Here is a 25,611-nt window from a genome sequence, read left to right as displayed (position 1 = left end):
AATACACAAATATGTGGAAAATCAACCAACACACTATTAAATAACCGGTGGGTCAAGGAAGAAATCAAGAGCGAAATCAGAAAAGACTTGGAAAATATCACAGTCAAATGAAAACGAAGGCACGCCACACCAAAACTTATGGGATGCGGTGAAGGCAGTGCTCAGAGGGAAATTTATAGTGTTAAATGACATTAAGAGAGATGAAAGATCCCCGAAGGGGGAACCCAGCTTCGTGGTGGAGAACTCCTCAAACAAGCATGAATCATAAAATGTATACCTGTCCTTTATAGGTTACAGGTAAAATCTGTAGGAGCAGGAGAGAGACGAGATCTCCATTTTTTCACTCTATTGTTTTTCCTTACAAATGCATTTTAGATGCAACTGAAATTAGAACAACTGAAATTTGAACCAACTCAAATTGGCTTAATAATAAAAAGATGCTGTCACTGCTCCATCTGTCTTCCTATTGATTAAGATGTTCTCTGACCTAGTAAAAGTGTGAACCATTCTCCATTTCATCATTAAAGCCCAGCTCAAATTCTTTTGATTTCATTATATCTTCCAAATGAAATACATTTCCACCCAACCCCTCTTCAGAATTAATTGGATGTCTATCTCAATTCTCTTCCATGTACCGTTTATATCTCAATTCATCTCTTATCTAGAGTAGTAAAAAAACAGATAAATGTTGCGTTCAACTGAAAAAGACAAAAAGGAATTTAATTCACGTAAGCCAGAGGTTGACAAACTAGTCCAAATTTGCAAATCTGAAACACAGCCTGTTTTTGTATGACTCTTGAGCTAAGAATGGTTCTTACACTTCTATATATATAATATATATCATTAAAAGCTTTAATTAAAAAAAACCCACAAAGAAGAATAAGTGACACAGACAGCACATGGCCCTCCAAGCCTAAAATATACTATCTGGCCCAGTACAGAAAATGTTTGCTGACCAGCCCTTGTTAAGCAAAGTCAGCTAAAGGCAGTATGGTTGGAACTATTAACTGTCCCCGTCTCCATCCTTGCCTTCTTTTAGTGAATGCTCCCAGGGTGTTTGGCGGCCAGCTAGAGTCCATGTTTTTCAGCCTCCTTTGCAGCTAGTCGTGGCCCATTGTCTAAATGCTGGCCAGCGATGTGAACAGAAGTGCCATGAGCATCTTTCACATCGTATCCTTTAACAGGAGGTTGGTTGCTCTCACGCTGTTCCCCCTTCCTGCAACCTGGGACAGGACAAAGTACTGGAGAGCATTAATTATGTAGTAATGGCAACAGCCTTAAGGAGCAACAAGATAGAAAGAACCTGGGTCGCTAGACAACCTCATGGGGCAGAGCTCCCTGCCTACTTGGGATCATCTGTCTACTTCTGAGAGAGAGAAATAAACTTCTCTCTTGTGTGGGTTACTGTTTTAGGGGTCTGTTATAGCAGTTTAGTGTGAGCCTAACTGATAGAAGTAGATAAATGGGTGGCCTAATACAGCTGAATCAAAGGTTCCAGCATCCTCAGGGTCCTCTTTCCTTTGTTCTCTTTGCTCTTTGTGTGCCAGCTACATTCTTGTTTATTGCAGAAGGGCTTTCTCCATGTAGTGAGAACATGGATCCAGACTCACATCCCTAAAAGCTTAACCATCTGGGAGGGCAAAGAACCTGCCCTGGTAAGCTCCAATTCAAAGATCCCAGGAAAGGACTCTGATTGGACTAGCTTGACTCACATGCTCCTATAGCAGTGGTCCTCAACCAGGGGCAATCCCATCCCCCCAGGGACATTTGGCAAAATCTAGAGACATTTTTGGCTGCCGCGCTTGGGGTTGGTGCTATTGGCATCTAGTAGGTAGAGGCAGGGATTCTGCAAAACATCCTACAATGACAAAGATAGCCTCCAATAGCCCCCTACAACAAGGAATTATCGGGCCCAAAATGTCAATGATGCTCAGGTTGAGAAATTATGCTTCGGACCAATTCTATTAAGTCATCAAGAGTCATACAGAACGTGACCACTTGTTATCAGCCTGGTCTAAGTCACCATCAACTCTTGCCTGGATGACTGCAATAACCTAACTGTTCCCCTTGATTCCACCTGCCCTTGAAGTCCTTTATACACAGCGGTCAGAGTGGTCCTGTTCAAACCTAACTAGAGCATGACACTCCTCTGTTCAAACTGCTCCAGTGCATTTTTTATTTCACTCAGAGAAAAAGCTAAAGTCTTTAGTCACCCACAAGGCCCTGCATGATCTGGACCCCGTTTCCTCTCTGCCTCACATCCTATCTCTCTTTGCTATTTCCGGAATATCAAGCATCCTCCTGCCTCAGGGGCTTTGCACTGGCTCTTTCCTCTGTCCAAGCACTTCTCCCACAGATATTCATAGGGCTTGCTTCCTCACATCTTTCAGGTTTCTGCTCAAATATCCCCTTATTATGAAGTCTTCCCTAACACCTTGTATAAAATTGCACACACACACCCCCATCTCCTTTATATCCCTTCATTTTTCCCCCTTTGGTTATCACCATCTGATTCACTATACCAAACCAAAATCAAACCCAGTGCCGTCGAGTTGATTCTGACTCATAGTCGGAACTATGACAGGGTAGAACTGCCCCATAGAGTTTCCAAGGAGCGCCTGGTGGATGTGAACTGCCGACCTCTTGGTCAGCAGCTGTAGCACTTAACCACTATGCCACCAGGGTTTCCTGATTTACTACAGATTTGTTTATTATCTGTCACTCATCACCCAGCAAAACATAAGTAACCCCAGGGACTTGGTCTTTTTTGTTCATTGTTGTATCTTCAGGCCTACAATAGTGCCTGGCTCATAGTATGTGCTCAAGAAATGTTTGTCAAATGAATGAATTGCTCTGGCAACGAGGAACTGCTTGACAGCTGGATCTAGAAGAATCACATGGTTAGAATGGGGGGTGGAGCAGATGCACCAAAGGAATTGGGGATTGCAATCATAGACAGGGCTGCTGGGAGAATCATTGAGGGCTGGGGCCCACCCAGTCCTGTGTGTGCTTGTGTGTGTGCATGTGTGTGTGTGCATGTGTATGTGTATCCCAATGGCCTTATATTTTTACATACAAAAAGGAAAACAAAACCCGTTGCCATCGAGTCGATTCCGACTCATAGCGACCCTATGGGACAGAGTAGAACTGCCCCATAGGGTTTCCAAGAAGCAGCTGTTGGATTCGAACTGCCAGCCTTTCGGTTAGCAGCCAAACGCATCCAAACCAAACCAAACCCAGTGCCATTGAGTCGATTCCGACTCATAGAGACCCTATAGGACAGAGTAGAACTGCCCATTAGAGTTTCCAAGGAGCACCTGGCGGATCTGAACTGCCGACCCTTTGGTTAGCAGCTGTAGCACTTGACCACTATGCCACCAGGGTTTCCGCCAAACACGTATTATTCCTTTATTTCTCACAACACCCCCGGTGAAGTAGATATTATTATTCTCATTTTACAGTTGGGGAAACTAAGGCACAGAGAGGCTAGGTAGGACATGAAGTTCACAAAGGGATTTAGGAAATAGGTCCGGGACTCATGTCTTTGGACTGCTTTCCTTTCATCCCCATCCTACCATGTTCACAGCAACTCCTGCCCCTGCTTTTCTCCCCCCTTCCCCAGGAGCTCCCACCTCATCAAGCTGGTGAGAGAAGCCAACCTCAGTTTCTCCTCCCTGCTCCATCTGCTCCAGGGTGAGCTGTCCAGGGAAGTCCTTGCCTGCCCGCCTGCCCGCCTGCCTGCCTGCCTGCCTGCCTGCCTGCAGGGAGGGTTAACAAGGAGTGTTTGTAGCAGCTGCTGTCTCCAAGGAGAGGAGAAGAAAGCAGAGTGAAGAGACAGGCCGCCACACCAGGCTCCGCGGCCGGTGGGGGGTGGGCGGCAGCCCGCTTGACCTGTCCAGCCCTCAGAGGAGAAAGGAGTGTCCTCACCTCTGTCATCCTGGGAGGTGGTGAACTCTACATGGACTGGGCAGCTAGACAGTGAGGTCGCTGCAGGGCCAGCAGGCAGAGAAAGTTCTGGCAGGCACTGAGGAATGTGGGGGGTTGGGGGCTGGGCCTGGCCAGGCCGCTGAAGCTAGAGGCAAATAGCAGAGCCGAAAGTCCTGGGCTCAAAGGCTGTGGAAGGGGACCCCCTGAGTCAGGGAGGACGGGGCCAAGACCCAGCAGGTGGCAAGAGTGAAGACCAGCAGTGGGAGAAAGGAGGTGTCTGCCTCTTCACCTGCTGACGGTGGAGCCATGTTCCAGCCCAGGGGGCTCGGGAGGAGGCCCAGGGTCCAGGGGCCTCCTGTGCGCAGCATCCGGCCCTTTAAGTCCAGCGAGCAGTACCTAGAGGCCATGAAGGAGGACCTGGCTGAGTGGCTGCAAGATCTCTATGGACTGGACATAGATGGGGCCAACTTCCTGCAGGTGCTGGAGACGGGCCTGGTACTGTGCCAGCATGCCAACACTGTCACTGAGGCTGCCTTGGCCTTCCTGGCTGAGGCACCTGCCCAAGCCCAAAGGATTCCTATGCCCCGAGCTGGAGTTTCCTGCAATGAGGCCGCCCAGCCGGGCACCTTCCAGGCACGGGACAATGTCTCCAACTTCATCCAGTGGTGTCGCAAGGAGATGGGCATTCAAGGTAACCACCCTAGACTCCTCCCTTCTTTCCCCTGGGCCCTTATCTTGTGAGGATTTCCTGGATCCTCCTTCAGATTCTCCTTGGGCCAGCTCATCCCTTTTCATGCCTCAGTTTCCCCATCTCATAGTAAATCCTCAATAAATAAATGTGCTGATTAATTAATTCATTTAAAAAAAAACCTGTTGAGCACGTCCTTTGTGCTGGAACCCTGGTGGCACAGTGGTTCAGAGCTACGGGTGCTAATCATAAAGTCAGCAGTTCGAATCCACCGGCCGCTCCTTGGAAACCCTATGGGGCAGTTCTACTCTGTCCTATAGGGTCACTAATGAGTCGGAATCAACTTGACGACAGGCAGTGGGTTTGGTTTTTGTTTTTTCCTTTGTGCTGAGCATCATGCTGGGCCTTAAGGACCCAATGCGCAAGGAGTTCGGGGTCTAGGAAGAAAGAGAGGTGTGTAGATTTGTAAATCACAGCTGATGTGATAAATGCCCGTGTATGTACTGGGGAGCCAGAGGAGGTAACAGCTACTGAGGAGGTGCCAGTGGTGGCTGAGAAACCCTGAACAGAAGCGGGAGATTTGAAGACGAAGAAGAAGTCTGGGGGAAAGGACATTCTAGGTGGGGGGACAGCAAGGGTGAAGGCACAGAAAAGGTTTAGTGTTTGGATGCCCAGGATAAAGCCAGGCAGGGCATTGTGAAGGCACAGGCCTGGGGTGGGGTGGGAAAAGGACAGGGGAAGAGGCAGGGGGTATGTTGGGAGGGGCCCGGTCGTGCTGGGGCTTGTAGGGCTCGGGGGGGGGGACATGTAAGGATCCTTCAACTCCTTGGCCTTATACCCAACCGTGGGATGAGGTGGGATGTTTCAGAGGAGAGAGAAGGGGTAGAGCCTGGGCTGCTAGTTAGTGGTGGGTAGTGAGGGCTAGGTTTGTTGTTTTTAGCCTCTGTTGAGTGGGCCCCTAACACATGGGGACCCAACACACAATAGGACAAAACACTGCCTGGTCCGGTACCATGCCCATGATTGGTTGTGGATTGGACCATTGTGATGCACAGGGTCTTCAATGGCTGCTTTTTGCAAGTAGATGACCAGGCCTTTAGCAACACATAAGCCTCCCACATGGAAGGCAAGAATTCCACCACTGAATCACCAATGTCTCAAGGAGCAGGTTTAGAGAGTTAATAAAAGCTAACATTTTATTGAGGGCCCACCACAGCCCAGGCACTGTTCTGCAGATGTATAACAGCTATCAGCTCATCTAATCATCATCATAACAACCCTATGAAGACTACACCCCCATTTATAGGAGAGGAAACTAGCTCACAGACTGACCCACACAGCTGGCAGGTGGGAAACGCAGGACTCTGACAGTGGCAGTCCGGCTCCAGGGCCCACCTAGGGGTTGAGTTTGAGATGCCTGGTGGATATTGGAGGTGTGTGGTGGGTGGGGAGTATAATAAAGTGCTTCCTGCTCCTAGACCCATCCTGGCAAGCTGGCTGAGGAAGGCAAGATGGAGTTAACCCTTTGCCACGGGCCCACAGCCAGGCTCCAGGTTCCTTTGCTTTGCCTGTGTCGCTCCTCCAACTTCTACCTCTTCTGTGACATGGGCCACCCTGACTACACCCAGTAACTGGGCAATGCTGCTGGGACCCCTCCTGGAGGCTGGCTTGGCCCTAAGATCCTGAGACCAAACCACCCTCATGCCCGCCATCCCCATCCCAGGAGGCTCCCAGGGCGTTCCCGCCCTCTGGCCTCAGTCCCCAGGACTGCAGAGTCACCGAGTGTCCTGTCCGAGCCCACTCTTGGCAGCTAGCATCCCCCACCCATTCCCCCGGAGGCCAGCAGGGGGCTCACGCTGCCTCCTCCCCCGCCCCCCAGAGGTGCTGATGTTCGAGACCGAGGACCTGGTGCTGCGCAAGAACGTGAAGAACGTGGTACTGTGCTTGCTGGAGGTGGGCCGCCGGGCCTGGCGCTTCGGCGTCGCGGCGCCTACCTTGGTGCAGCTGGAGGAGGAGATCGACGCCGAGCTGCGGCGGGAGCTGGCGCTGCCCCCGCCCGACCCGCCGCCGCCCGCGCCGCCCGCGCGCAGGGCCTGCCACTTCCGCAACTTGGACCAGATGGTGAGCGGCTCGGGACACGCCCTCCAAGCCCTGCCCCGCTCCCCATTCCTTCCCACCACCCCCCTCTACCTCCTACAACCGGCTCTGAGTCACCCCCTTCTTGGGCACAGTCCCGGCCCTGTCACGAATTCGCCGTGTGGCTTTGAGTAAGTCACGTTCCACTCTGAGCCTCGGCCCCAATCACAGGCAGTCCTGGCTATGCCTCCTGCTAGGTTTTTATTATAAACCCAGCACTCTGCACGTCGTTCATCTGACCCACACCACAGCCCTGTGCACGGTTTGTAAAAACAGACGCTGGGGTTTTGGTGCAAGTCTTAGTTCCATTGCTTTGTAGCTGTGTGACTTTGGGCAAATCATTTAACCTTTCTGTGCCTCAGTTTCCTCATCTGTAAAGGGAAGAGAGAAACCTTCTCTGGCTGTTGTATTAAATGAGCCAATGCATGTCAGTGCCTGAACAGTGTCTGGCCTATAAACAGGGCTTCATCTTACTGTAATGACTACACTATGACTTCACTCTTACTGTGATTAACCCCGTTTTCACCGCTGAGAAAACTGGAGCTCAGGGAGGTTCCTTAACCTGGCCAACGCATATGACACGGTAGAGACAGAACACCGACCCAAGCATGTCAGATTGCGCATCCACCTTCCTTCTTAACCACTCCACAGCCTCCTTCAGCTGCCCCATGAGGATGCTGGGCAGTAGGTGGTCGCTAAAGGTCTTGTTCTGCCTGGGACAGTAAGAGTCTTCTCTCCCTCTTCTCAGTCCCCATCCAGAAGCCTGGGTGGCGGGGTGGGGAGTAGGTGGCCCCCCATGGTGCTTGACCAGTGTGGGAAGGAACTTGGAGTCTGGGCAGAGGGAAGGCTGAGCCCATACCCTTCTCCCCGCAGGTGCAGAGTCTTGTGAGCCACTGCACATGCCCCGTTCAGTTCTCCATGGTCAAGGTGTCCGAGGGGAAGTACCGTGTGGGGGACTCTAACACCCTCATCTTCATCAGAGTAAGTCCAGGGCTGGGGGTGGAAGGGCACCCGTGGTCAACAGAATAGGGTTTCCTTCCACGGGGCCTTGCCCAAGCCTGGGGACAAGGGCAGGAAGTCACCATTCACCCCTAAGTTATCAGGCCCTGGGGCTCTCTTCTTCCAGGGAGAAATTCCAGGCGGCAAGTCTATCCCCTCCTCCCATCAGGGCAGCCAGAATCACCACCTCTTCACCTTCTATCTGCCTCCACCTTAGCCTAACCGAGGTGATGTCTCCAGGCAGAAGAGGGGTATGGAGAAGGTACTTTCACTTTTCCATTCCCTCTACCCCACCCTGGCTTGATGAGAGCCCCAAGTTTGTGTTCAGTACATGGCCCCAACCACAGGGATCCCATAGCCTGCCCCTCATGTGGGTGCCTGGCTTGGTTCGTCCTACAGTGAGTAGGAGTACAGGTCTGCAATGTGCTTCCCAGTACCCCACCCCAAAACCGTCAGAGGGACATCTGTACCGAGGGGTGCGGCCAGTAGCTTAGGGGCATGGCCAAGCCCTTCCCTTGGGCACAGGCCACACCTGGGGCAGAGGCAGCTCCCTGGGTCCTCACCTAGCCCCCGGAGCAATACTCCTGTGAAGCAGGTGAGGGCAAGGAATTGTGCCCCCACCGAGCCTGGGGAGGTTATGTGACCTGCCCCAGAGGGGAGTGGCCGGGACACTCTTGGGTTCTTTTACACACATCAGAGGCAAAGCCAGAGGTAATCAGGGCTCCTTTCTGATAAAGCATGTGCTGGTGCAAACCCCTTTCTAAGGAAGGGAGAGAAGGCAGTGCTCTGGGATCCAGTTACACAATGCTTGTGAGATCCTTGCCCAGTTGTAGGGCAACTTTCTGTTAGTCAGCCCCTCCTTTACCCTGACAACATGTGTTACCCAATGCCATATATAGAGGAGATGAAGGCTTCAAGACGTGTGCGTTCAAGCTACACCTGTGTACAAGGGTGCAATGGGCAGGTCAAAGGATGGAAATACCTCTTAGTGGGTGTGGAAGCCTGCAAGGTGGCCCAAGAAGTGGGGGAGCCCTCTACCCTATCCTCAACCTCACCCTTGCCTCTTGCAGATCCTCCGGAACCACGTGATGGTGCGTGTGGGTGGTGGCTGGGACACACTTGGCCACTACCTGGACAAACATGACCCCTGCCGGTGCACGTCCCTCTGTGAGTCTCCTGAGATTCCCCTCCCTGTGGTGGGAGAGGGGTAACTCTGGGTTGGGAGGCTGGAAGGAGAGATGGGATGTAGGTCTGATCTCCAAGTTCCAAGGAGAAAGCTAGGAGAGGTTGTTCCCAGACAGAAGAAAAGGCGGAATATGAAGGCAAGACGTGTGTAGGGGATGAAGGCTGGAAGATTCTACAGAAGGCACAGGTGTAGCGCCCTCTCCCCAGTCCTAGGTGGAGGAAAGCTGGGCAGTTATAGTGCAGTACCAATAGTAGGCGCGCGCGCGCACGTTATGGTGCAGTACCAATTGTAGGCACAAGGTGGCACCAAACACACGCATTTGGTCAGGGTGCCTCTCTGAAGCGCTGTAGTCTGGCTCTAGGGTCCACCATGGTGGCACCAAGCGTGGCTTGGAGGGGTCTTTAGCTCTTTTGTAATCTCTATCAGCAATTCTTGCCACCCTAAAGAAGCCTACAATCTAGGCAAAAGTAGTAGATTTGCAATACAAATACAGCTTTAAAACAAGTTCCCCAGTCCAGGCCTCTACCAAATGACATCCCCTGAAACCCTGGTGGTGTAGTGGTTAAGTGATATGGCTGCTGACCAAAAGGCTGGCAGTTGGCAGTTTGAATCCACCAGATGCTCCTTGTAAACTCTATGGGGCAGTTCTATTCTGTCTATGCAGTCGCTGTGTGTGGGAATTCACTCCACGGCAATGGGTTTTTATTTGTTTGTTATAAACCCCTCCTATAGAGCTTTTTTATAGAGCACTGGTGACATAGTGGTTAGGAGCTTCGATGCTAACCAAAAGGTCAGCAGTTCAAATCCACCAGCCGCTCCTTGGAAACCCTATGGGGCAGTTCTTCTCTGTCCTATAGGGTCGCTATGAGTTGGAACCGACTTGACAGCACCTGAAAGCAACAGCAGGCCTCTTCTACAGAACATTCTTGCGCTGCCACTGTAGGTCCCACTGTCTATAACGTGGGATGAAAGTGGGATGAACAGAATGGGGCATTGTGGGAGAGGACAATGGGTCATATCAGCAGGATATTTAACCCTCTCTCCTCTCCTCTCTCTGGGGCTGTGTTGGTAGCACACAAGCCGGGCAGCTTGCTGAAGCCCCCAGCCCCACCGGTGCAGCATGAAGTGAGGGTGCAGGATGGGCCCTTGCAGCCCCAGCCCACGATGACCATCAGCCGCTCCCAGAGCCCACTGCCCCCTGTGGACTGGAAGACATACACCTCTTCAGGCCGAAAGCTGAGGCCCCCTCCCTCCTCCTCCCCCAGCCCCTGCAGTGAACGAGGAGCAGGGATGGGCATCCTCAGAGAGATGGCGGCACCCCTGAGGTACACGGAGGGACAGGGCAGGGCCTCTTTCTCCTTTGGGGTCCACATTCTCACAGGCCACCCCAACCTGCCCCACATAAAAGGGAGCAGAGCTCACAGCACTGCCCCTCACCCCCTACTGCAACAAGACCTCAGGTGTTCAAAACAAAAAAGGCATCTTAGTTACTTCATACCCCATCCCACTTCACAGATGAGGAGGCTGGGGCCCAGAAAAGGAACAGGACCTACCCAAGGTCATTCTGCCATTTTGTGGTAGACACTAAGGGACCCCACCCCTTAGTTGTGAGATCTGCAGCTACCCTGAGCCCAGACCAGGCTTCCTTCTGTTCCTTCTATCAGCTACACAGGGAGCTGACATAATGAAGACTTGGGCAGTCATGGATGAAGAGGGTGCATCTCCTTCATTAGAGGTGAAGTCTAGGAAGGCCCCTTTGCTATTCTGGCCACAGAAAGACCATCCCTTTCCAGAGGCAGGGGACTGGACTAGGTGACCCTGTTGGCCTTATGAGTTTCCCTTTCTGGCCTTATGATTCTCCCTTTCAGGTGCCAGGAGAGGTCACTCACCCCATCTCGGAGGCAGCTGCCAGCTGGGGACAGCCTATCCAGCCCTCGATCCTCATCCACCCATAGGGGCCAAGACTCACAGTGTGTGTCCTCAGGGAAGAGGGAAGACAGACACCCCTCTGAACTCCTCAGGGGAAGGACTCTCACCTCTTGGGTCCATGAGGAGACAGACAGTCGGGGAACTCATGGCAGGGCCCCTACCCCCCAGAGACTACAAGCCCCCGAGGTGACCACTAAAAGGACACCAGCAAGAGGACCATCTCCCCTGCCTCGTTCCTCCAGCCCAGTCAAGAACCTGAGCCTCAGGCAGCCACCTCGGGGTAAGGTTGAGGGTGCTTCCCTCCAGCTCAGGGAGTCAGCAATTGACCATTCTCCATCTCCTGTTAAAGGACCCACCAAGATCCCCACCCGGCTGCCCCTTGCCCGTCCCCCCACTCCAGGAAGAAGTTTTCCAGGTACTGAAAGTGGTGCTCCCATGACAGAGCTGGAGAGAGGCCCCATCCCACTAAGGGCTGTGGCTGGGGACAGACACCCAGCTGTGTCCAGCGATGGGAACTGCGTTGTGGGGACAGGGGAGGGGGACCAGAAGCTGGACCTCCAGGCTGCAGCAGAGGCCAGAGAACCCTGGGGAAAGGCCCCCCAGGAGCAGGAGGGGAGGTACACACCTCTGCCCCTGGGCAGGACCAAGCAGCAAGCCACCTATCATAGCCTTGAAGAGGAGATTCTGGCCAACATGAAGCTGTTGGAGGCAGGGGGTGCCCGTCCCCTGGGCACAAGATCTGGGACCATTCCTCGCAGTGGAGTCTATGTCCCCAGCCTGGGTGGGCGCTGGCCAGAGCCTACGGATCCTTATGACAAAGTCATTCAAGAATTGACTCAGGGCCCCCCACCCCTCATTAAAGTAGACATGGGAGCCTGGGGGGCAGCCCCTACAGGGTCCCGTAAGTCAGCTGTTACCCCAGACCCAGGAAGCCCAAAAGGGAAGCTGGGAGTCAGAGACAATGGGCCAAGGACTAAAGCAACCCTGAGTGCCAACGGCACTGGGATGAGGAAGGTACCATCCCAAGGAGGGCAGGACTGCTCAGCCCTGACTGTATCTGCCAGCCCAGAGGTCCCCATACTTTTGCCCTTGGACCCCAATTCTGACCAAGCCAAGGCATGTCCAAACAAGGGCAAGAGAACACTCCGGAAGCCCCAGAGGGTCCCATCCATCTACAAGCTGAAGCTAAGGCCCAGAATCCGGCCCCGGAGGGACCATAGGCCTGAGAAGCAGCCTTCACGCATCCCCAAGCCGCTAGCTTACCTCCACCTGGGTCCAGCCAGGGCACCCTCCAGGTGCAGGCTGTCAAAGGCAGCACTAGGCATCAAGGGAGAAGAGGCACCCCCAGTGGATGGGGCCTTTGAGGGGGGAAAGGAGGAAGAAGGAATGGAGAAGAAAGAGTCAGCCACCATACTGGAGAGCAGCCTTCCACCTCCTGAGGACCTGAGGCCTCAGCAGCTTGACCAAACCCTGCGCCCACCTGAGGAGGAGTCCTGGGTCTAAGGAGGGGCTTTCTCATCCCTGAGCTGGGGGTATGCAGGCAGAGGGAAACACAAAGGATGCCCACGTAGCCATCGATTTCCCAGCTACAGGAACAGACGGGAAGGTCCCTCACCTCCATACAGCACCTTGGCCAGGAGGGGGTCAGAAGACACATATAGACTCAGTCTGTTCATTTGAACAAAGGAGAAAACCATCACTCTGTGCCAGCTCCAGTTAGGTGAGGGGTGGTGGGGCCGCCCTGTATCTTTTTTCACCTCCTCCCCCAAGACATCTCCCCAAACTCCTGTTTTTTGGTTTCTGGCCATGCTTACCTGTTTCCACAACTCATATAAGTTATTAAAAACATGTGGGTCTCCTTGAGGCACCAACTTCTTGGGTCCCTCACTCTAGGATGCAGTGGTGCAGGAAGGTGTAGCTTCAGATGACACCACACTTGAGGAAAAGGGGATGAGGGGGATGGAGCTGGGGGTGGGGAGAAGCTTCTCTCATCAGTCAGCCAACCTGAGAGACAACTCATCTTTCCTGGAAGTGGCTGGTGCATCAGCTCAGGGACAGGGACAAGGACAGCCCCACTATAGTCCTGCAGACCATTCCTGCCAAGAACTTCAAAGCTTTGCTCTAGGTTTGGGAACCACTCAGCATCAAGAGGGGTGGGTGAGAGCATTCCTTACACATCTACATACGTGAAGTTAGGATCCAGAGACTCAAAGGCTCAGCCATGAGTGGAGAGGACCAGACACAGAAGCAGAAGCTGGGACTGATCCAGTTGTGAAAGCTTTCCAGGAAAAGTAATGGGGAGGAGAAGTTATGCCCCCCCCCCATGGTTTTAATTAATGGGAGGAAGTAAATCCTGAGCCCCAGACGCTTCATCATTGCTCTCCTGGTTGACCTGGGCTTTGGCGCTCAGGGCCACCTCATCCCCCTCCTCTCCTTTCAGAGAGGAGCTGGGCAGGCAGGTCCTGGAGGGACCCCTTCCCCTCCCACCAGCAGCAACAGAGCTGACACTTTGGTACAGAAACAAGGGAAAACACTCCCTGATTTTTATTCTGACTTCTGATAACAGTGCGATGGGTGTCACACACACTTCCAGACCCTGTGGTGGGAAACCCTGGGGAGGGGGGAGAGGGAAGAGGAAGGACAGAGACTCAGAATGGGGGTGGAGGGATCCAAAATCAAAGACGTGGGATGAAGCAGAGGGGGTGTCAGGGGTCGATCAGGCAATACATTCCAGTGGCTCCCACAGGGGCAGCCAGAGGCCTGGGTCCCCCACCCCCCTCAGGTGCCTCAGAGCTGGGGGTGACAGGGCAAGGGAAATGCTGGCTGCCAGCCCTCCCCCGGTGGCCCTGGTGAACCACAGGCGGGGATGGAGAGGACAAAACGGGGCAGGCCCTCTTCCTTACCCTCCCAGCCACTCAGAAGTGTGGGGAAGGGGAGCCATCTCCTCTTCTTCAGAGGGAGGCTCAGAGAGGGCAGGTCACTTGCCCAAAGTCACGCAACACTGCAGGGACTAGGACCCGGGAGCTCTAGAACTGTGCTACTCCTGTGGGTGGGGGTAGTGGGGTTCAGCTGGGGAAGCAGAAGGATCACTTCCCTCCCACGCTGGATCTCAGTGGGGAATTCTCCCCACGCATGACCTCCTCCCCAGACTCCTTTCCATCACCACTCCGGGCTACCCGAATTCCTGGTCCATGTGCCGCAGCCTCAGCCAAGTGGAGGCTGAGTTGTTCATCTGCCCCTCTGACAAGGGACTGCTGTCCTCCCACCAGACCAGGGCTGAGGGCTCAGCCCTGAGGGGAATTTCCCTTGGCCAGGACGAAGGGGACATGGCACCACTTCTCCCTCCCTCCAAGTCCCTCAGCATTCCCTCAGGCCGTTCCTAGTATCTTCATCATTATTATTGTTATTTCTAAATCAGTACAAAACTGACAGTGATCAGCTCCAGTGACGAGAGGTAGAAACCCGGCAACACAGCCGGTGGCGAAAACGGGGCGGAGTGAGTCAGGTTGAGTGGTGTTGGGATAAGGGGATGTCAGATCCCAGACAGGAAGGTGAGACCTGAGGGCCTCCATCCTGGGGTCGGGTTGCGGGTGTATCTCCCCAAAGTACAGGGGTCCCCCTAATTCTTTTCCTGGTTCTGCTTCTCTGTAGATTACCAAAGTCATCTGAGATTTGAGGGAGACAGAGTCTGGGGCAGTCAGACTGGGGTGGGATGGGGAGATAGAATCTTCGCTGGCACAACCTGACCCTCCTGGGCACCCTGCCCACCACCAGCCCCCAGCATCTCCTGATCTGGCAGACCACCCAAAGCAGGAGGGAATAGAGGGCTGGAAGCTGGCATCATGGGAAGAAATCTATCCTTTGGGAGATTCCCTCTCCACACTGTCAAGAAAATAAATTTTAACCCAGGGGTGATCTGGCTTTGGGGGCAGGGAGGGGGTGAGGGGCACCCGGCAGGGACGGACCATCTAGTTAAGGCTGGAAGGTAGGTTGTTGTGTCTCTGGGGGCTGCTGGGCGGGGAAGTCTCCCTGGATGGGCGAGAGCTCAGCCTTCTCCCCCTGACTGACCTGGGACCTCAACCCTCCGACCCCTTGATTGTGGTCCCTGGGCCGCCCGTATCTCTCTGCCCTGTACCGGTGGTGCTGACGGTCACATGGCCTGGCCTCCCAAAGCTGCCAGGATCTGTGACCAGGGAATGGACGAAATGAGAGCCCTGTGAGCGGAGCTGGGGGCGGGGAGAGGGACTGGAGGGTGGACAAGACAGCTAAGGACCGAGACATTTGGGCACAGAGACACGGGAAAAGACGACATGAGGAAAAACAGACACACTCTCTGGAGAAGACGAGTGGGGGCCCGGGCCAGGCAGCACCTCCCCACCCCCACCCCCCATTTCACAGGCTCTACCCTCCTCCCCATCCCAGAGGGCTGTGGCGCCCCTTGGAGCAGGGCCGGGTACAGCACTGACTGAAGCACTGAGGCGGCCATTCCAGGAAGACGAAGGAGGGAGAAGGGACGACTGGGCAGTTAGGGGAGGCTCCCTCTCACCCTATGCCTCTCGCCCGCCCGGAGGTGCGTGGCCGCGGGGCGACTGGGGCCGGGGCCTTCAGAGTTCTCATCGGGCCCCGCCCGGCTGAAGCCCGCAGTCCCGTGGGAGGCCGCCCCCAGCACCGCCTGCCCTCGGCCGGGCCAGCGCGGGGGCAGCCACAGGCGCCCTCGGGGGCGAGCGGGGCGGGCGCGGCGTCACATGATGGCGCAGCGGTTGCGGCGCAGCGCGCCCTGGAAGCGCAGGGCGGCGTGCACGTGCTTGCAGCGGGCGCAGCCGACGCTCTTGAGGAGCTCGCTGAAGAGCAGCAGGATGTGCCAGTTGTACTTGGCCGAGCACTCCACGTAGCCGCACTTCCAGGTCTTGCGCACCAGGTGCGACACGTTCCAGCGCGGGATCACGCGTCCCCGCTGCAGGTCCCGCTTGTTGCCCACGATGATGATGGGCGTCTCCGAGGTGCCGATCACCCTGCGGGGTGGGGCGGGAATCTCAAAACTCTGCCAGTCTCACAACCACCGGACCCAGGAAGGGCGGGCTGCCGGGCCCATACTAAGCGCTGAACCCTTGAGGTACATTATATTCTCTAATTGGCCCAACTGATTCCAAAATGTGAGCACTGTTGCTATCCCCATTTTACGGGTGAGAAAACTGAGGTTTATTGAACTGGCCTGAAGTCATAGCTGAGTGGCCCTTGCTCTTAACAGCTGCACTAGCCTCACCAAGGTCAGAGTACCAAAATGAGTTAACAAAAATGGGGACGGTAAAATGTTGTGAATGTGTGTATGTGTGTAGGAACGAAATGGCACATATATTTCACCCGTGTCCTCCCACTGCCCCTTTTCCTGGGGGCTGGCTAGCACTGAGGCATCCACAGAGGTGCTGATGGACTGTGCCCTGGCCTCTCACCTCGTCTCCAGGATCTGCTGGCGGATGGTCTTGACGTACTCAAAGCTGTCAAAGCAGCAGATGTCGTAGACCAGGATGTAGGCATGGACGCTCCGGAGTCCCCTGCAGCAGGCGTCTGCCCACTCCTGCAACACCCCCACCCCCGCCAGTGCCAGGGTCAGATCAGCCATGAGGGCTTCCCTCGCACCCAGCCACCTCCAGCCACAGACTGGTAGCACTCTCACCTGCTACTGCAACCCAAGCCTTGCACACACCCATCCATCCCCAGGAGGCCAGACCCAGGGCAGAATGGAGGAGCTCAGCACTGCAGCTTCCTCACCCCCAAGCCAGGTCAGGGCACATCACAGTGTCTGGCCTGCAGGGCCACTGCATTGTTGTGTGCACATCTGGAGCTGAGGCCTGATGTCCCATTTTGTCTCCTCATCCATCTACCCTGTCTGTTGTACATTTATTAGATGCTCCTAAGAGCCAGTCCTGAACTAGGTATTGAACCTGTTGAAATCCTCTCTATCTTCCAAGGCTTAGCTCAAGTGCCACCTCCCCTAAGAAGCCTTCTTAAGTTCTCACCCTTCCCTTTATCTTCTGTTTCCTAAGAGCCCTTTGACTATAATTTGATTAGAACTGCATCCACGTTCTGCTGTGAGCTCCTGGGAGGGCCAGGACCTTCCTCATTTTGACATGCTCCGTCCTATCCCATCACTGCCCTAGCCAAAACCCATAATCCAAACCGACTCATAGCGGCCCTCTGGGACAGAGTAGAACTGCCCCATAGAGTTTCCAAGGAGCACCTGGCAGATTTGAACTGCCAACCCTTTGGTTAGCAGCTGTAGCACTTAACCCCTACACCACCAGGGTTTCCCACTGCCCTAGCAGATGCTCCTGAATCAAATCTGGGGGTAGGCCACTGGCTGATGAGCTCTCCATGGTCCTGAACCCCACCTTGCTCAGGCTGGGATCAATGCAACTCCTACTTCTAACCCTTAGAGGGCTACCTGGGGTTCTATTTGACCTGGGGTGCTTCACCCTGCCCTCAGGGTTGGGAAGGAGAGACCTGAGGAGGAAAAGATTGAGACTGGATGCATAATGAGGGCAGAAGTACAGCAGAACCCTAGGGTGTCCAGGGGATGAAATTTCCTGAATGCTTGTGGCAACTTCTCAGGGATGGGCTGCAGCTCGGGATGAATTAAAACAAACAAACACACACACAAACTTGGTGGATTTGGACTCACAGTGATCCTATTGGACAGAGTAGAACTGCCCCTTAGGGTTTCCAAGACTGTAAATCTTTAAGGGCGCAAACTGCCACATCTTTCTCCCGTGCAGTGGCTCGTGGGTTCAAACTGCCGACCTTCCAGTTAGCAGCCAAGCGCTTAACCACTGTACCACCAGGGCTCCTTTCAAGATGAAGAGGCCACTGGAAAGGCTAACTGTGCTGAAGAGAAGTTTCCTCAAGAGATTAATTAGCTAATTAACCTGCCAGCAGATGCAACTGCAAGGGTCCTTTCGGGCAGCCAGTGTGGAAAAGAAAGGGGCCCCTGACATTGGGGCGGGAGAAGCCTTCAAGGGCAAAGGGTTTTCTCCCTTGAGGGCCCAGGCAAAAAGCTACAAGGAGGTGGAGGCATGTCTTCTGTCCAGCTTAGGGGCTTGGGGCTGGGATCAGACACGAAGGAGGTCTACAGCTGTTTCTCCACCTCAAAGAATAAATAAAAGGGAAAAAAAGTTTGGTGGAGAGTTAAGTCTGACTCCAGAAAAGCATTTCCCAACTCAGAGCTTAGAAGTTCTGCAGTGGATTTCCCCAGGGAGATGATATGGCATCTTTTCTTTGTGCTGAGGTTTTCATTTTTGGCACAGGGGGATGATGCTGAGGACCAATCTAGAACCATAGGAAACCATTAACTGGCTTCTCAGGCAAGGAAGACTGCATAGTGGTGGACACAGTGACCTCCCGAAGCCTGGGACCGCCTGTGTATGCGGGTCCTCCCCCACCCCGCACAAGGAGCAGGAAAAGGGAGGGAAGGAGAAAAGCGCAGAGAGGCTCCCACCCTCTGCAAGCTCGCGGCTGGAGAGCAGCTGCCAGCCTATGAGGGTGACAGCCCCACTTCAACCCCCAACGTGCTGCCTACTGGAGGGGGCCTCTAGGCTGCCTCCCACCCACTCCTCTCTGAAGGCTCCTACAAGGGAGAGGAGGAAGGCTTCTGATTGGTTGGGCTGTCCCTTCACCCCTTAATTCAAGGGAGGGGACCAAGGTAGCTCAGTTTTCATTCTGGCTTGCTCTATGCAGAGTTCCAAATTGTAAAAGATCACCTTAGGGCTGTGTGGAGACAGAGAAGGAACAAGGAATGCAGTTCCAGGGATGCAGGGGAAGAGGGGCTGAGGGAGGCTCAGCCACCTAGGTCTCAACCATGCATTTGCCGGTGATACCTTTAGTGGGCTGCATATGCCCCCTAATTCAGCTTTCTTCTCTGATAGGAGAGAGGGGGCTGGAGAAGAAACAAGTCAGGCCCAGACCCAGGAAATGCCACTCTCCTGGGCTGAATCCCATCTGGCACTGGGGAAGAGTGTATTTTTCTTTTATTTTCAGATGATGGCCTTCAGGATTCTTGGTGTTTATATTTGGTCTCTGGGGCTTCCAGAGTATTTCTCTGCTCAGAGTGCCTTACCTGTGTACAGGAGGGAAGGCTTGGACATCTTGGAGAGTCTAAAACTCAGGATTAACCAAGAAAGGCTAACAATCCAATAGAAAAATGGGCAAAGGACATTAACAGTTCTCAGAAGCAGAAACACAAAGGCCCTTAAGCATACAAAAAGATGCTCCAATTCACTCATAATAAGAAATGAAATACAAACTACTCTGAGAATATCCTATCTCATCTACCAGGATGTCAAAAATCCAAAAGCTTGACAACACACTCCCTTGGCTCTCACATACATCTTTTGCAAAAGCAGAAAAAGTGCATCTTCTGTAGAGAAGAATCTGGGGACAACTTCCAAACTCCAGTTCCATCTATCCTTTGATCTGCCATTGCCATTTCCAGGGATCAATCCCCCCAATATACCCATCTATGTATAACATGACTTACGTACAAAATATTCATTGTGGTGTTGTCTGAAATAGCAAAACACTGGAGACAACCCACTTGTCCCACAAGAGGGGTCTCTATGGGACATCTGTCTTCACCATTAAATACAGTGTAGTTGTGAAAAACAAATGGGGACGATCTCCAGACACGGACATGGAAAGAGCTCCAAGTTATAATGTTAAGTCACAAAAGCAAGATGCAGAACAGCAGTACGTATATTTACATATTTTAATGTAAGAAGGGGGGCAATAAGGATACATTTTCTCATTTGCACGGAGAAACACTGGAAGTATAAGTAAGAGACCAGTGACAATGGCTACAGAGAGTAGGGCTGGAATCGGGGTGAAAGAGGCAGAGGTGGGACTGTGATTTCTCTGGGTGTACCTCTGTACACAGTCTGGACTTTTCTATTGTGTCTTACCTGTTCTGAAATTAAAATTAAATTATATTTAAAAATATACAACTAAATGTAAAAAATAGAGCTCAGTGGGGAGGCTTGGAGCAAGGACTGAGTGTCCACTCAGGCTACCACTGAAATCTCCTTTAGAGGAGACCAGAAGACCCTGGTCCCAACCTGCTGTCCTGCCCGGCTCATTGTGGCTGCTCTGGGACTGGATGCACCCGTCAGGCTTTCATCTTCGGTGCCGACCCCCAGCACCTAGGATGGGAGAGACGAGGGTCTCTGGCAGGTTGGGCCAAGGACCTCCTGCTCAGTGTTACTAAGGTGGTACCCAGTGCTGAGCCCCTCCCCTGCCCCCGGTCCCAGCCCATGAGATTGTTGCATTGGCTCAGTTACACCTGGCCAAGCCTTGCTGTCTTCTGGGTTTCTACTCCTCTGACATTCTGCACAGTCTGGTCAGAGGCCTCCTTCAGTGAGTAAACATGTCTTAGGACTCGGCTGCTCCCTGCACCCCAGCCCCACTCTGGAGGTCACGCATATGGCCGTTCATGATGACAGCAGCCAGAGGTAGAGACAGAAAAGGGGACCTGGCCTCGACAGGCACACCTGAGTCCAATCCCTGCAGGAAGGGTGCCCAGCAGGCCAGCCCTGAGGTCGGGTGGCAGAGCATCGCCCATGAGGAAAGGGCCTTGGGCAGAAGACCTGGTTGGGGTCTCCAGGGTCTCTCAGAGCACACGTTTCCCAGATCCTGGCCTTTGCTCCTGCCATCCCAGCACAGACAATGTGGCGTGAGCCTCCGAGACCCCGCTAGGCAGAGCCCAGGATAACAGCAGGCACCTGGGGTTCCCTGCCCTGCTCTCTGCTGCCTTTTACCTGCCTAAATCCTACTCAGGTATCACCTCCTTCAAGAAGTCTTCTGTGACACCCTCACTCCAACATGGCGGGAGGGTTACACGCCCCTTAGGGGCTGGCTGCCTTAGCTCACTGCATCTCCTCCAGCAGTGGCACCTACACACTATATAACTGCCTGTTTGTCTTGTCTCACCAGTCTGTGAGTTCCTTGAGAGCAAATTCCACATCGCTCTTGCTCACCATCCTATACCCTCCCCCCAGTGCCCACCACAGGGCCTGGCACACGTTAAATTGTTTATCAAATACTTGCTGAATAAACCAGCAGATGAATGAATGGACTCCTGGTAGGGCTCTAAGCCGGGGGCCCAGGGTAGAGTGTGGAGCTGCCAAAGCCACCGTGGGCCCTGGCAACAGGACCAGAGCCCAGAGAGGGTTAGTGTCCACCCTCTCCCCATCCCCCTCGGGGCCCTCCTACCTGCAGCGTGTTGACAGGGAAGGCGCTGATGGGTGGGAAGTCGAGGATCTGGAGGTCGTGCACGTGGCCGTTCATGACGACAGCAGGCAGGTAGAGGCGGCGGGCGGTGGTGGGCACACAGACCTCGCTGAACTCGTTGTATAGGAACTGGCGCACAATGGCACTCTTGCCCACACCTCGCGCCCCCAGCACGGCCACCCGGTAGGTGGAGACCATGCCTCCCGCCCCACTCCGCCGCCGCGTCCTTGCCGCTGCCTGGGGCCCCCCCGGGCTGCATATTCCAGGGGCTGGGGGCTCAGCCACCGTCAGGACCAACCATTGCTGCTCCTGCTTGCCCTGGGTCCTCTGTGGCCTCCACCTGGACTGTGGGGACAAGAGGTGGGCTTACTGGGCTGGCTTATCCCTGGACGAGTCCTGCACTTTTCCACCCCTGGGACTTGCTGAGGCTGTTGCTGCACTTGGAATGCCCTCCCTTTCCCAGAATCCCTCTCTCCACCTATCCAAAACCTCTTCATCCTCCCTTCCCCATTTTTTCCTACCATCCTGCCAGTGGGGATGAATATTTCTTGACTTGCATTATGGCCTCACTTTTGACCACGTCTGACTCCTCAACCAAGGCAGGCTGCAGGGCAGAGTGGAAGGACCACTGGACTTGGGTTTGAAGCCCAGTTTCCCCAGACAATTCTATAGTCTGGAACAAGACATCAAACTCTTCCAAGTCTCACTTACCCTCATCCTGAAGGGGTGAGACTAGACAACAGTGTCTCAGTGGAGACCCTTCTCGCATTTTGTAGGGAGACAATCCTTTATTGTGTGGAACTACCCACACATTACAGGACATTTTACATTCTAGGAAATAACTGCCAATTACCGTGATGACCAAAAATAACCCCCCATACTTCCAAATGCCGCAAGTTGAAAACCACTGGACTAGATGACCGCTTTGGCTCCGGAGCGCATTTGTTGAGCACCTACTCTATGTTATCCTTAGTCAACACAATATCCTTAAGGGATAAAAAAAGAGGTACTGTTATTCACCTTCAGAGGAGAGGCTCAGCGGGATTAAGAAATGTACCTAGAGTCACACAGTTGGGGATGGCAGCTACTCCTTTCAACAATGTCACAGTACTTCCAACTTTTAATTTAGTGATTTTAGCTGGTGAATGCCTTACAGGCCAAGGGCTGCATCTGCTTCTCTGGCTTCCCCTGGAGCCTGCACAGGACCTGGCACACAGCAGGTGCCCAGGAAAGGACTGCTGGGGGAGGGAGGTGGACCTTGATATGGGCTCATTAGCTCCTTGCTTGCTCAGTTTCAGTGACTTTAGAGCTTGGGTGTAAATCTCAGCTGTTTCCTAGCTGTGGGTCAGTGGGTGAATCACCAAACCAATCTGAGCCTTACTCGGCACATGTGTCAAATGGGGTCGATAGCCAGGTACCTTCTCCTTCTGTTAGGGAATATGCGTGGTATATGCCTGGGAACGCCTGTCTAGGACTATTTCTATGGGTCCAGGCAGGTGGGTGGCTGGGTTACCACAGGGTCATGCTTTCTAGCATGTGGACACGTTTCCTCTGTGGATGCATGTTCTTTCATATGTACAGTCCACAGCTGAACGTCCCCCAGTCTGTCCTGGCCCAGAGGAACCGATCCACTGGGTATGTGTATGTATAGTATAATAATAAAAAGGGCAGAGTTTGGAGTGAGGCTCACCAGGCTCTGCCACTCACCCAAAGTGTGACCTCGGGTAAGGGACTTCACAGGGTGTTGTGAGGTTGGGCAGGTAAAGCCTGTTGTCTGGCGCAGGGCAGGTGTTCACAATAAACAGTGGCTATAGGGCCTCTATGAGTCAGAACTGACTCGACGGCAACGGGTTTGGTGTTTTTGGTATTGTCATGTCCAGGGAGCCCCGATGGCACAGTGGGAAAACACTCAGCTGCTAACCAAAACATCAGTGGTTCTAACCCACCAGCCGCTCTGTGGGAGCAAGGTGCGGCAATCTGCTTCTGTGAAGATCACAGCCTTGGAAACCCTGTGGGCAGTTCTACTCTGTCCTGTGGTGTCCCCTGAGTCGGAATCGACTCATAGGCAAAAAGGGTATTGTTACGTGCAGGGTTCTTCATTCATCTGAGGTTCCACTATCTCGATGGGTCTCCTAGCAGTCCTGGGAAAAGTCACCACCTCTTGCTGCATGAGCTCATATACAGGTGGTGTGTGGGTGTGATTCTTGTCCCCACTTCACTGAAGGTAAAAACCAGAGAAGTAGGGAAGTGAAGAATATACAGCTAGTTGAGTTGTCAACCAAGACTAGGACCCTGATCTATTCCTGCCCCATGCTGTGTCCTTTCCCCAACAGCTGCTTACACTCATATGGGTTTGCAACTGGGAGAAGTACCAGTCCCTCCTCCCCATGTATCTCTCCAGGTCCCTGGGCCCCTCAGGCATCCCTGGCCACTGTTCACTTGGCAGAGAGCCTCTGCTGGGTTAATTACATAACTAGCACAAGCAGGTGGGGAGGAGGAGTCCTAGGGGAGAAGAGAGGGCAAGGAACCATGGAAGCCTCCTGGCCTCTCTGGGTGTGGCAACTAAAGGCTTCTCAGATATGCCCCACCTGCAGATTCTCCCGGACATCACACTCTCTACCCAGAACTAGCCTTTTCTGGGGAGTCACACGGAAATGAAGCGGGGCACAGCACTGGAGGAAGGAATGGGGTGTAGAGCCCCCTAGGCTGTGCCAGCCTCCTGGCACTCATCAGGCCTAAGCTGGCCCTGTCCTGGCCTCCAGGTGACTGTTGCATCTCTTTCTTCCCTGGCAGGGGTCCTGGAGTCTAAGTGTTTATTTATAATCCACTCCCCTTGGCACTGTGGGGACAGAAGGGGGGGTGTCCGGAGAAGCAGGGCCCAGCCCCCTGAGCGCTCCCTCCCCAAGGCCTGCACGCTGCAGTGAGCCTGCAGACAGCGCCGGGGAAGAGACCGGGGACACACTGGGGCCAAAGCCTGGCTCTCGTCCCCTTCCCCGGGCCTGGACACCTGGGTCCTTGCCCCAGACTGAGGGCCGGGGCTCTGTGGGCCCCGGGGGTCGGGTCACCTGTCCGCTCAATGTTTGTCCCCACCACGTTCGAGTCGGGGTGGGTGGGTGGGGGCGTCGGAAGATGCTGGGCTCCTTATGACCTGATTGGTAGGAGTTTGGGGGGATGCAAGAGCCCAGCCCGCTCTCCGCCTCCAGCACCCGGCAGGCACCCCCCAGCCCCCGCTCCAGCTCTCACGTGGCCGCCCCGCGCCGCTTCCCCGCCAGCCAGCCGGCCCCCTCCTAGCCCGACCGCCCCCTGGCCCGGCCGCCCCCGCCCCCAGCCGGCCCCCACCCCCGGCCCCGGCCGCTCCCCCTCCTCCCGCCGCTTACCCGGCGCCGTCCTAGCTGCCCCCCGCCCTGGCCGGCCGGCCGGCGGGGCCACGCTCCCCCCGGGCTCCGGCGCTGCCCCCCGGCTCCCCGGCCCGGGGGGAGAGAGGTGGGCGCGCCCCCGGCTGCCCAGTCGGCGCGGGCTCAGGGCGGCGCGGGGGCAGGTGCGGCCGCCGAGGGGGCAGGAAGCCTCAGCCCTGCTCTCCCTCCGGAGCGCGCCGCCCGCTGGCGCTGGAGGGCGGAGGAGGAGGGCGGGGGGACGGCGGGGGTGCCGGGCTGGCGTTCCGCTGGGTCCCTGAGCCTGACGCGTTCACGTGGGCAGCCCTAAGCCCCAGCCTCGACCTTCACCTCCCCTCCAGACTCTCCTGGAGGTATGTTTAGGCCTCACCTTGAGGAACGCGAGACAGGGACAGGACAGGCTCTGGAACCTTTGGCTTCACTCGGACACCTGCCCTCACATCCCCAACTCCCGCCACCCCCAGTTCCCTCCCGAGGTCCCTTCTGACCCTTCCTAGTCCGGTCAGTCGGTTACTGGGCGGGCATCCGCGTGCCCTCCTCAGTGTCTGGAGGACTGAGAAAGGGTGGTCGCTCTCACCCTTCCCTGCGGCATGAAAGACGGAGCAAGGCTGGCGCCAAGCTAATTTCCGGCCGAGGCTTGTCCTCCGCTCTCTAAAGTCACTGCTCCCCTCTCCTCTCCAGCCTGGGCGATACCGGCATTTGCCAGGGTCGAGGGCAAAAATCACTTGTTTATTTATTCTAAACCAATCATCAGCAACGTCATTGCATCCTTGGTAGCTAACATTTATTGAGCAGGTACTATGTGCCCAGGCAATGTTCTCTCATTTAACCCTCACCATCAATTCTATGAGGTACAGTCTGTTTCCCTTGGTTTACAGATGAGATAGCTGAGGTCAGGAGAGACTGTGCAAAATGAGGAATGCAGAGATTGAGAGTCACTAGCTGGGCGGCTACTGATGAGCTTGGCGTGGTTGGTGCTCACAGTCCAGTGGGGAGACTAGGAGCAGACAATCATCGCTAATGTGTGCTGTGTGCAAAGTCATGGTTCTACGGGAGGGCAGAGGGAGTGGCGGACTAGT

General features: G+C 54.4%; 2 protein-coding genes across 2 annotated transcripts; one reads left to right on the top strand and one right to left on the bottom strand.

Moving 5' to 3' along the window:
- Window positions 1–3,863: 3,863 nt before the first annotated feature.
- GAS2L2 (growth arrest specific 2 like 2) lies at window positions 3,864–12,709 on the top strand. Its single transcript, XM_049859967.1, has 6 exons — window positions 3,864–4,618; window positions 6,495–6,736; window positions 7,625–7,732; window positions 8,821–8,917; window positions 10,009–10,261; window positions 10,805–12,709. Exons 1-6 carry the CDS (start codon window positions 4,234–4,236, stop codon window positions 12,366–12,368), a joined length of 2,649 nt encoding a protein of 882 aa, XP_049715924.1. The 5' UTR covers window positions 3,864–4,233; the 3' UTR covers window positions 12,369–12,709.
- A 695-nt stretch (window positions 12,710–13,404) lies between these two features.
- RASL10B (RAS like family 10 member B) lies at window positions 13,405–24,729 on the bottom strand. The gene is made up of 4 exons (XM_049861105.1): window positions 24,518–24,729; window positions 21,123–21,485; window positions 16,316–16,440; window positions 13,405–15,877 (listed from the first exon to the last, which is right to left on the bottom strand). Exons 2-4 carry the CDS (start codon window positions 21,336–21,338, stop codon window positions 15,607–15,609), a joined length of 612 nt encoding a protein of 203 aa, XP_049717062.1. The 5' UTR covers window positions 21,339–21,485; window positions 24,518–24,729; the 3' UTR covers window positions 13,405–15,606.
- Between the last annotated feature and the right edge of the window lie 882 nt (window positions 24,730–25,611).

Source organism: Elephas maximus, chromosome 19 (genome assembly GCF_024166365.1).
Source record: "Elephas maximus indicus isolate mEleMax1 chromosome 19, mEleMax1 primary haplotype, whole genome shotgun sequence".
Lineage (NCBI taxonomy): Eukaryota > Metazoa > Chordata > Mammalia > Proboscidea > Elephantidae > Elephas > Elephas maximus.
This window is presented reverse-complemented; position numbering and strand designations above follow the sequence as displayed.

Excerpts from the sequence above, each read along its gene's own strand:
- GAS2L2 (XM_049859967.1), top strand. The coding sequence starts at position 4,234 with ATGTTCCAGCCCAGGGGGCTCGGGAGGAGGCCCAGGGTCCAGGGGCCT. Across the intron at positions 6,737-7,624 it reads TCCGCAACTTGGACCAGATG|GTGCAGAGTCTTGTGAGCCA; the intron begins GTGAGCGGCTCG and ends TTCTCCCCGCAG. Across the intron at positions 7,733-8,820 it reads ACACCCTCATCTTCATCAGA|ATCCTCCGGAACCACGTGAT; the intron begins GTAAGTCCAGGG and ends TGCCTCTTGCAG.
- RASL10B (XM_049861105.1), bottom strand. The coding sequence starts at position 21,338 with ATGGTCTCCACCTACCGGGTGGCCGTGCTGGGGGCGCGAGGTGTGGGC. Across the intron at positions 16,441-21,122 it reads TCCCTGTCAACACGCTGCAG|GAGTGGGCAGACGCCTGCTG; the intron begins GTAGGAGGGCCC and ends GGGGTGTTGCAG. Across the intron at positions 15,878-16,315 it reads CAGCAGATCCTGGAGACGAG|GGTGATCGGCACCTCGGAGA; the intron begins GTGAGAGGCCAG and ends CCCACCCCGCAG.